Source organism: Cervus elaphus, chromosome X (assembly GCF_910594005.1).
Source record: "Cervus elaphus chromosome X, mCerEla1.1, whole genome shotgun sequence".
NCBI lineage: Eukaryota > Metazoa > Chordata > Mammalia > Artiodactyla > Cervidae > Cervus > Cervus elaphus.
Window position 1 is genome coordinate 30,094,013 of NC_057848.1, and position 12,031 is coordinate 30,106,043.

A 12,031-nucleotide genomic window follows, 5' to 3' on the forward strand; every position below is an offset into this window, starting at 1 on the left:
TCATGTCCATTGAGTCGGTGATGCCATCCAGCCATCTCATCCTCTGTTGTCCCCTTCTCCTCCTACCCCCAATCCCTCCCAGCATCAGGGTCTTTTCAATGAGTCAACTCTTCGCATGAGGTGGCCAAAGTCCATGCAAAACCTTAGGGCACCTTGGACAAATTTTATATTGCTTTTGAGGATATAGAAAAATGGCACACGGACATATATATATATATATATATACACACACACACACACACACACACACACACATATATATATATACAGGTTGTCCATTTAGGCTGTAATCATTATCAAAAATTACTAATCCTGATATATATATCCTTATACATTTTCTTTTTCTTTTTTTTTTTTGACTATGTTGCATGTGGGATGTGGAATCTTAGTTTCCCAACCAGGAATCAAACCCATGCCCCCAGAAGTGGAAGTGTGGAGTCTTAACCACCAGACCTCAAGGGAAGTCCCTTCCTTATACATTTTAGTAGCAGGCTCATGAGATAGTCTATCACTTTATAAATTCAGAAATACATAGTTAAATTTTTCGTTTTTCCCAAATCTCAGATTCTCTAGGAGAATTCCCTACTATCCAGGTGACTACTTTAAGAAAACCTTCCCAAATAATAAAAATAAATGGAAAAAAAAAAAAGAAAACCTTCATGTAAGAGGCAAATTGGGCCCCAAGGCCAATACTTTTGAATTATAGGTAGCAAACCTGAGAAGGGGGGAGGTATTTATTATATATTAATATCATGGCTTGCTTACTAAACTGTGAGTTCCTTAAGGTCAGTAACCAAGTCTCAGTATGCTTATATTCCCTGTAACTTACATATATACACATGTGCCCAATAAATGTTAATTGAATGAAGGAGTGTCCTTCCTTTGTCTCATTGAGTGTCCTTTAAAATCATTTTAGCAATTGGATTTTTATACTAGGAAAAATTTTATACTTTAGCTTTACCAAACTAAAACTGAATTCCTTTTCTTTTACAGGTGCAGGAGACATTGTTGCAATCATGATTGGCAATCTGAAAGGCACCAAAATTCTACAATCTATTCAAAGAGGCATACAAGTTACAATGGTCATTGAAGTAGGGAAAAAACATGGTCCTTGGGTGAATCACTATTCGATTTTTTTTGTTTCTGTGTCCTTTTTCATTATTACGGCAGCAACTGTGGGCTATTTTATCTTTTATTCTGCTCGAAGATTACGGAATGCAAGAGCTCAAAGCAGAAAGCAGGTTTGTAATGATCCTTTCTTCCAATTTAAAAATATTTTACTGTTTTAATTGTAGATTCAGTGTCATGCATTTTAATATGCTTCCCTTGCTGGACAATGATCCATGCGTGCATTTTGTGAAAACTGGTAGTTTTTAAAAGTATGTCCGCTTCTGTACTCTCAGATCTCTTATTTTCGGAAACTGGTCTAAGGCCTTAATCCTACTGGGTTAAATCTTCTAATACTTTATTAGAGAGCACAGCAAGCATTTAAGTATATATGGGTATAAATTCATATGTTCTTTTGCACATTTTTCTAAATGACAAAAGCATTTCATATGCAATATAGAAAATTTAGAAACTAGAAAGTACAAGATGGTGGTTTAGTCACTAAGTCGTGTCCCACTCTTACGACCCCATGGACTGCAGCCTGCCAGGCTCCTCTATCTATCCATGGAATTCTCCAGGCAAGAATACTGGAGTGGGTTGCCATTGCTTTCTCCTATGTGCGTATGCATGTGTTCATTTGCATTTGGGGGCAGGACTGGGAAGAGAGACTAGGCTGAATATTATGAGTAGGCAAATTTAAAGATCTAATTGTGCATAATATAATAATCAATTCCAGATGGAGTGACAGAGTCATAATTTCTCCCATATATTAACAACTGGTGTATAAACAAGTACAGAGTATAGAAATAATAGAGCAAAATTACTGAAGTATCTTTGAACAGGGAAGTACCTGTTTGTCTAATGTTGATCCTACTACCTTTAAACTGCCCCTCATCCCTCTGATATCCTCACTTCTCTTCCTTACTCAGCTTAACTTCCATAGCCATTCCCATGCATGTATCTTCAGTTTCCTTGGCCCTTCTCTCTCTTTGTTATACTTGCTGTCAAAACCCAATCCTGATTACATCCTACTTCCCACGTATTCTGTGCCTGTTCTTTGCTTAGCTGACGTAGCAGAAAAACATTAGCATCTCTACAACTGGCTAATCTCACTTTAAATTTGTGACCACAAACTCAGAGTGAGTTTGCTTAATGCTGCCCAACAATCATACCATCTTTTCTTAGCCACTTCCTCTCCTTTCATAGGTACACATTCCTTTCTCTTCAGATCTCTAGTACTTACCTCCAGTTTTACTCTCAACTTGTATTTTGGGTCTTATTCCACTGAGAAAATTGAAGTAATCAAGAGTACTTCCGCAAGCTTCTACCACATTTCTACATCTGTGTCTATACCCGCTATCCTCTGCTTTGTCTTCTGTTATTGTAGACACCGATACATACTAGTAATTGCTTCCATTTTCAAAAGAACTTCTTTTGACCCCAGGCCAGAAAACTTGGAGTTAATTCTTTATTCTTCTCTTTCTCTCACTTCCTGTATAACCTCTGTCAGTAAGTCCTTTGTTTCTACCTTCATTGTATATCCAGGATCTGATTACTTCTTAGCATTTCCTTTGCTTCCACTCTGATCCACACCACAATCATTTCTTTTTTTAAATTTGTATTTATTTATTTATTTATTTTTTACAATATTGTAGTGGTTTTTGCCATACATTGACATGAATCAGCCAGAGGGATGGGGTGGGGAGGGAGGTGGGAGGGGGGATCGGGATGGGGAATACATGTAAATCCATGGCTGATTCATGTCACAATCATTTCTTAACCTCCTGTCTCTCTCAGGAATTCTAAACACAACAGCAAAGCTGTGTGCCACATCTCCAGAATGTTCACTAGGGATTTAAGGCTTTCAGCTGATCACATAGTGGGGGGCAAGATTATATATGTACTTAAAAGTTTCTCCAAAGACAGATTCTGACCATTTCATGCACTTTTTCTTCAATAAGCAAAGATGAACCCAATTTATTTGAGAGTGGGGGAGCAGTGAGGATTTCTAGATGGCAAGAAAATAAGCTTAGGAATAGATGAAAAATTAATATCTTATTATAAAACCTTTGTAAAGATTTAGACACCAGCATATGGTAAGGAGTGATGATTATCTCAATGTTTAAAGTTAATTGACTTCTGTACTTCTCTTTAAAGAAGCAGCTTATCACATTGGTGGCAGGTTCAGCCTGTTACTAGTTGTGGTCAAAAGGATATTTAAAATTCCTGTGCCAGACAATTCAGTAGTCTCACACTGTGTTAATATTTGCCATTTGTATATTGTGCTGGTTTTTATCTCTGAGATTGGAAAGAAATTGGTATCCAGTATAATGAACTATTATTCAAAGGTTATAGTTACAATGAGAAGAGTGTTTGGTTTCTGAATGTTCATGGTGAAGTATGTATTTCTGTTCTCCAAGTGCTATATGAAGTCTATTAACATGGCATTAAACCCCATAAGCAAATAATATAGTTCATAAAGAGCTACCTGGTGTTGCACAAGCTACATTGATATTTAACTCTGATCTCATCACTTGTTTAAGTAACTTTCATAGTTTTATTTCTTAAAAAAGTTAACTTCTGTACAAATAGTTAAGAATAGCATTAAAACTTCTCACCTTTTAGAGAAGGCTTTGAGAGGGCATCTTTCACTATTTAATGGGCTGTATCTGTTTATTTTTTGGTGACTAAAAGATTAAATATATGAGACTGATAATCCATTTTGCTTATATATACTTGAGAGTGCTGAAATGTCATTTACATGTTATTTAATTTTCATAACTTCCTATTCATTTTTAAAATGTAGAGCTTGATGCATATGATAGTTATAACTATCACTAACTATTTGACTGCATTATCTCCACTTCACTGGTCGAAATGGTGCTGAAACTGAGCTATAAAAATTTACCTTCATTAGAACATTAGGGATTGATTAAATTATTTGGGTATGTCTTCCCTCTGAACCATTTTGACACATAGCAGATAATGTCAGGCAAACCGATAAATGTATGACCATAAATTTGATGACCAAAATGCCAAAGTATGATGGACAGCATGTAGTGGTTGCATGCCTGACAAGCCATAGTATGCTGTGTAAGAGCACACATTATCCCTGGTTTTGTGGATGGAAAGCTTTTAAACAAGATGAAAAGTATCAATGGGTTGTGAATGAAAATAACATATTAGGCATTATATGGTGGATTCAGGGAGAAGGCAATGGTAACCCACTCCAGTACTCTTGCCTGAAAAATCCCATGGATGGAGGAGCCTGGTAGGCTGCTGTCCATGGGGTCGCGAAGAGTCAGACATGACTGAGCGACTTTACTTTCACTTTTCACTTTCATGCATTGGAGAAGGAAATGGCAACCCGCTCCAGTGTTCCCACCTGGAGAATCCCAGGGACAGAGGAGCCTGATGGGTTGCCCTCTGTGGGATCGCACAGAGTCGGACACGACTGAAGTGACTTAGCAGCAGCAGCAGTAGCAGGTGGATTCATGTTTTCCCTGGGGACCACCCTAACCTAAGACAAGAAAGATTGTGGAAAACCTTATGGCATGCTCAGACTAAACTGAATTTGGGAGTGACCACTATACACATGACTGACGTGGGACACCCTGCATTTTGGGTATACAGTGCATGTACCTTAACCTTATTCAAGCAATCAATACTCAAAGGAAACAAGATACATGTTGGGTTAAACATCAGCCAGTGAAACCAAAGAGGGCTCTAGGTGAAATAGAAGCTGGCCTTGGTCTAATGGAACAAGCTGAATTCACTTTTAGTGAAAAGTGTCTTTCAGAAGAAAAGAAATTACTCTTACATAGACAGATTGGTGGGAATCATCTTCCAAGAGCAAAGAAAAGAATGGGAATCTACTTGGAAAGATGGTAAAGACTTGGTAATATGGTCACACAGAGCCAATAATAATGCTAGAGAATGCTAGCATTCAGCACTGGGAAAGAGCATATACTCTGACACAACAGGGTCTGTTAACTATTTTACTTTGAATGGAGATCCAAGTAGTCATGGGGTAATGGCTTTCCATTTTTACTTATGGAAGTTGCAAGAGCATCTTTGAGACACATGCAGATCCTCAAACTTATGGAAGTTTTCTGGGTGAAATTGTAACTTACATTACTGATCTCTGACTGACCTTTACCAAAGGATGGACTGATGAGATGAGGTAGAGGAATAATGCTGAGTGATACACATGTATTCCCCATGGAAGGGAGATGGGCTTGCTGCACAACAGTCAGTGGGAAAACTGTATAATAGTGTGACTTGAGACAAATGATGGGCTTTGTCCTGAGCTAACATGGAATCTAGAAATGACAGAATCATCACCACTGGTGATAATACTTGTCCATGATATCTGATATGTGGGCAAAGAACAATTATTCTAGGAAGATTTAATAAACACTTCTGTGATACTTCCCGATTTCTTTTGTAACCAACTGAAACTGTATCATAACTACATTGTGATGGTGTAATACTGGTATTGGTAAGATTCAGCTGCCTTATATAAACAAATTTTATGATAATCAAATGTATTGGGAAACTGAACTAAAACCTCCCAGCATGTGATGTCAATGGAGAGTGACTAGCCTGAGGAAGAATTAGATGTAGTTCATTACTTTAAATATCTCTGTACAAGTTTATCACAAAGTTCAAGTCCATAGATCAAGGGAGTAAACAGATAATTAAGTTGTTACATCAATATAAAGATGTCTTAAATGGTCTTATTGACTAGAAGAATAATTTGTTTGAGCCTATTTTCATCCTTCATTTGCCTTCTGCTCTTGCTTACCTTATATATAAATGCTGTACTAACTGTAAAAGCCCAAATATGACTGTTTCATTGTTAAAAAGACCTTGATTGAAAGAGAGCGAGTGGATTGTAAAGAGACAATACAATAGATTTAGTTGCTTACTCCTTGAGAGTCTCCCAGGAAACCATGCTTGGCCCTTAGCCAACCCTGGGAAAATGGTTCTCAAGGTGGTTTTATTTTGTTTGTTTTGTTTGATTTTCTGTTTTTTCCACTTTTATTGAGATATAATTGACATAGAGCTCTGTGTAAGTTTAAGGTGTACAACATAATGATTTGACTTACGTATATCCTGAAATGATGACCTCAGCAGGTTTAGTGAACATCCATCATCATGTAGATACTCATTAAAGAGATAGAAAAAACAATTTTTCACTTGTGATGAGAACTCTTAGGATTTACTCTCTTAATAACTTTCATTTATAATATATAACTGTGTTAATTATATTTGTCATATAGTACATTATATCCCTAGTACATACTTATCTTATAAATAGTAGTTTGTAGCTTTTGACTACTTTTATCTAATCCCCCCTCCCCCCACTATCTGCCTCCAGTAGCCACAAATCTGACCTCTTTTTCTATAAGTTTGTTTGTTTTTGAAGTATAATTGATCTATAACACTATGTTAGTTCCTGGTACGTAACCCAATGATTTGATATTTCTGTGCATTTCAAAATGATCACCATGATTGTATAGTTGTTACTTGTAACCATAAAAAGATATTGAATAATTATTAATGGCTTCCAGATGGTGCTAGTGGTAAAGAACCTGCCTGCCAATGCAGGAGACTTGAGTTTGATCCCTGGGTTGAGAAGATCCCCTGTAGAAGGAAATGGCAATCCACTCCAATATTCTTGCCTTAGAGAATCAACTTAGCATGCACACACTCATAATTACTGACTATATTCCGCACACTGTGCATTTCATATCTGTGACTCGTTTATTTTGTAACTGAAATTTGTACCTCTTTATCTCCTATATACAGTGAAATATTATTCAGCCATAAAAAGAATGAAATCTTAACCACTTGTGACAACATGAATGGACCTAGAAGATATTATGCTAAGTCAAGTAAATCAGGCAGAGAAAGACAAATAGTGTATGATTTCGCTTATATGTGGATTCTAAAGAACAAAACAAATGAATAAACATAACCAAATAGAAACAGAGTCACAGATACAGAGAACAAATAGGTGGTTGCCAAAGGTGAGGGGGATTGGGCTGGGGGTGATGGAGATTAAGTGGTACAGACTTTCATTTACAAAATAGATTAGTCAAAGTGTTCTTTATGTTAGTGGTTGACAATTTCGTTATATACATCTGAAGCAATGGACCATGTTGTACCAGTTTGTCATGGGTACTTGGCACAACAATCAAGATAAATAATATGCACTTGGTTTCATTGTTGGGGTCCTGAGTTTGGGGCAGCATGGCCTACTGCTAGCAGAATTATATAGTGACCAGTCAGTTCCCCATCTGAGCCTCACATCCTGAGATTCAAATTGGCTTCCTGGGCAGAGATATGTCACATGTGTCCTTGCAGTTTGCTGCCAAAGAGATAGCACTCCTGTGTGGTCTCAGATGAGGAAGAACTTAGCTGCATTAATATCTTAAAATTTGTCCTTGAGCTTAAAGCATGACTAAAAATATCTGAAACATTTCTGATCACATTAAATTTTCTCTGCTCTCCTAGTATATGAAATTAACTGGAAGACTTAGCAGGTGTCTGCATACTGTACCAGTATCTATCTATCTATCTATCTATCTTTATATTTATAGTGGGTACATTTGTATGTATCTGTTCCTGCTTAAATTTGAGGTTTAGAACCCTTTACAAAACTACTGGTTTGGCTCTTACATGAGAAGAGCAGATTAAACAAATTCTTATCTGAGTAGGACCTAGTTTTTCTGTGATTTTTCTCATTGAACAAAAGGAAGCTCTTACAATGAGTCTCTCAGGACTTTTTTTTAAAAATATTCACTTACTATAATAAAGGTTTTGATTGTGTCTTTGAAAAAATGCTATAATCTGAGTCATAACCTATCCCCTGGGTCAAATTCCCCCTTTTCTCAATGCTCTTCCTTACAGTGTATTTCTTCACACTGTTCACAGGGATCATCTTCATGCAAATGGTCTGTACTCGTATTTCTGTAATTCCATAGACTTATGGGAAGCTGTGTTACAGTCTGCAGCTCCTCTTTCCTTTAGGAATCCTCCCATTCAAATATTATACATAGGGGTGTTTTTGCTTACTCTTCTTAAAAATTATTTTTATTTATTTGGCTGTGTCAGGTCTTTGTTGCAGCATGTGGAATCTTCCAGTTGCAGCATGCAAACTGTAGCTTTTTAAATTGAAGTATAATTGACATACAATATTATATTAGTTTCAGATGTATGACACAGTGATTCGATGCATAGGTTTTTGATTGGGGAAAAAATAACTCTCAGTTCTCATATGTCAAAATAGTCACAACACTCAGATTTTGATTTTGTTCACAGGAATCTGAGTAAAAGAATCCTCTTACCATAATTCTTGATTTTAAGTTTTCTGTTTTATAAATTTTTTTAATTTATTTTTTTAATTTATTTGTTTTACTTTACAACATTGTATTGGTTTTGCCATACATTGACTTGATTCTGAGCCACATTTTTGTGGAAGTTTTTATTTTTAAAAAAGTTGTGGCTAAAGAACAGGAAAATCTAGTTTGCTTATATCCATGTTCTTTCCTTTCTTTTATATACTCGCCCTGACCAGCCCCCCATCAAGTTATTAGGTTCGACTACATGCCTAATGTTCTTTATGTGGGTTTCAGTTAAACTGAAAGCTGAATACCTTGGGACCAAAAATCAGGCTGACAAATAACCAGACTAAAACATTTATTTTACTTAGTTCAATATAAATTCATAGGTAAAATAGGTAGAATATCTTTGTGTTCACTGTAATTTAAAAATTGAACTTTGTAATATAGGATGAGAATTGCCGCAAATCTTCATTTTCGGCCCACTTAAAGTGTCACTCAGAACAACAACAAAAGAAACTGTACAGCTGAAATTCGTCAGTGACTAGAACCATCCCAGCTTTTGAATAGAGTAATGACATTAAGCTTCTGTTAACAAAATTGGCCAACAACCAAGCTGCTTTGAATCAGTCTTCTACTCTGCCAAATTTTCTTAGACCAGGTATCTCTTAGAACTGGTGAGGAGGTGGGTAGAATATGTTGATATAAAACACTTGTTTAAGAGAGTTCCCCAAATCACAGTAAGTAGTCAAATGAAGAAGGATTTGAAGATTGGATAATAGCTAACTTTGAGGGTTTTTTTTTTTTTAATTTCTTTCATTTATCTTTTTCACAAGGAATGTGAAGCCCTTTAAAGGCTTCTTTCCTGTTACACAATGGAGGCACTGTACTATAGTGGAGAGATCATGGGCTTTAAAGCCAGATAGAACCTGGGCTTGAATTGAATCACAGCTCTGCAACTAACCAGCTGCCTGGCCTTTAGTCAAGCTTCAGGACCTTTTCTTGTCTATAAAATTTGGATATTAAAATGCTATTCCATAAGGTTGTTACTGTTTAAACAAGATGACACATGTAAAAAACTTAGGGTTAAACCTGACGCATGGCAGGAGTCCAATACATGTTCTCTAAACCTTTTTTCCCCCTCAAAATTGATTGAGTAGAGGCTTTTAATGAATAAAACTTAGATGAGAAAATCTGTTTTTCTAAATTCAAAAGCTATTCTTTGAGCAAAGATTAAGCATTATGGGGATTTTTTTTAAATGATTAAGGCCCAGTCTTCTACCTACTCACAATCCACTAGGAGAAAAAGACACATGAATAATACAACTACAGAATATAAGAGGTGGAAACAGTGTGCTGTTGGAATTTATAGGATAGGAATTCTGATATGATGGAGAGGTACTGAAAAGGTGTCCGAAGTAATTTGTGTACCAAAGTAGATACACTCTTGAAGTTCTGTTTTTTAAGAAGTAAAACATAAATTATAGTTTGCATTGGGCACATTATCTTTAAATATTAAAGCATATAGGGACACCCAAGGGTTTGACTTAATATTATTCAAACATGTTGTTTAGTTGCTAAGTTGTATCTGACACTTTTGCGACTGTAGCCCACCAGGCTCCTCTATCTATGGGATTTCCCAGGCAAGAATACTAGAGTGGGTTGCCATTTTCTTCTCTAGGTGATCTTCCCAACCCAGGGATTGAACCTGTGTCTCTTATGTTTCCTGCATTGACAGGTGAATTCTTTACCACTGAGCCACCAGGGAAGCCCAAAATATTGTTGTAACAATCCTATATAGGATTATTAATATTCCTACTTACTGGTGAGGAGACAGAATTGGAGAGAGGTTTCATATTTCCCAAAATGTTAATTTCTTAGTCATGTCCGACTTTTTGTGACCCCATGAACTGTAGCCTGCAAAGCTCCTCTGTCCATGGAATTCTCCAGGCAAGAATCCTGGAGTGGGTTTCCATTCCCTTCTCCAGGGGATCTTCTTGACCCAGGGATTGAACTGGGGTCTCCTGCATTGTGGGCAGCTGCTTTACTGTCTGAGCCACCAGGAAAATCTCAACATGTATTTAATATAAACTGTGCTGTGCTGTGCTCATTCATGTCCGACTCTTTGCGGTCCCATGGACTGTAGCCCGCCAGGTTCCTCTGCCCATGGAATTTTTCCAGGTAAGAATACTGGAGTGGGGTGCTATCTCCTACTCCAGCAACCCAGGGATCGAACCTGCATCTCTTGTGTCTCAAACATTGGCAGTCAGATTCTTTACAACGAGAGCCAGCTGTTGTTGTTCAGTCGCTCAGTCGCGCCTGACTCTGCTACCCCATGGACTGTAGCACACCAGGTTTACTCTTTGTGTCTTGCTCTTTGTGACCCCATGGGCAGCAGCATGCCCCACTTGCCTGTCCTTCAACATCTCCTGGAATTTGCTCAAACTCTTGTCCATTGAGTCAGTGATGCCATCCAACCATCTCATCCTCTGTCGTCCTCTTCTCCTCCTGGGAAGCCCTTAATATAAACTACTTGGTCTTAATCTTGTTCTCATGTCAGTTTTTAGAGGAATGGGCGCATCTTGGAAACTCCTACTATCAATGTGACAGTGAAATATTAATATTTTGAGTGCTGATGGCAGTTTTAAAAGTGACCTTTATTCAGGTTCTAAAAATTGTGCTTCTTAACAAAACCACAAGTCACACCTCCGTATTGAAAGAAATATATTTTCCTTATAAAAGCTTGGTAGGAGTTATTGGAAACATTCAGATTTCCTTTCAAAGGCTTTTTAAAATTCTAGGGCTGCTTCCTTAAACACTGGTATATGCTGTGCTGCAAATCTTTTAGAGATCTTTCATAATCAAGTCCCTTGCTTAGGATATTCTGGCGTCTTGAATTTTTCCCTATATTTTTGTCCCCCCTCAATTTTTTTTTAAAAAGCATTTGTCTTAATGTAAGTTCCACTTTTTTCATCAACATAGACTTGAACATTACATTTAAAGTTTGCTTTTGATCCCATCTCTCAAATTAATTTGCAGTTAGTCTTGGATATAATCAAAGTTGTATAGTTAGCATCCATCCCTGATGAATTGATAAGCACTAGCACTGGAGGCTCATGCCTCCAGTTGAATATTTTGGAATGAGAAATCAAACTGTGCAGGCTTAGTCATGTAAATACACTAGCGATGTATCACTTCCTTGTGAGTGCATTTCCCCAGTTGTCGTGGAGCTGGTTGCCTAAACCTAAGTCAGAAGTGCGCTAAAGACAAAGTGCAAAATGGCTGTCAAAGACTTCTCATCAACTTCACTTTTTCCTTGTCTTATTTTCTCTTGTTGACTCTATTTTTGTATCGTCTACATTTTTCTCTTCTTCATGTCGAAATACCTCATGTTTTATAGGAAACAAAAGTAGTAATGTTTGGAAGTTTAGGCCAAGGCCAGAGCCCTGTGGGCATACTGCTTGTTCACTATAAGGACTGGCCACAATTTGCCAGACCATAGAATCCAGGAGTTGGAAAAACTTCAGACGATTTTGGATGGCTGTATTATAATGGAATCTTGGCGTATGAAGAGC

The 12,031-nt window shown here is 37.2% G+C and overlaps 1 protein-coding gene across 2 annotated transcripts in view; it reads left to right on the forward strand.

The window, feature by feature from the left end:
* The window catches only part of RNF128 (ring finger protein 128), a 100,724-nt gene that overhangs the window by 70,001 nt on the left and 18,692 nt on the right, over positions 1-12,031 (forward strand). For both annotated transcript variants that reach the window (XM_043896460.1, XM_043896459.1), the window contains exon 2: positions 994-1,241. In XM_043896460.1, coding sequence (XP_043752395.1) covers positions 994-1,241 — 248 coding nt within the window. The remainder of the gene's footprint in view (positions 1-993; positions 1,242-12,031) is intronic.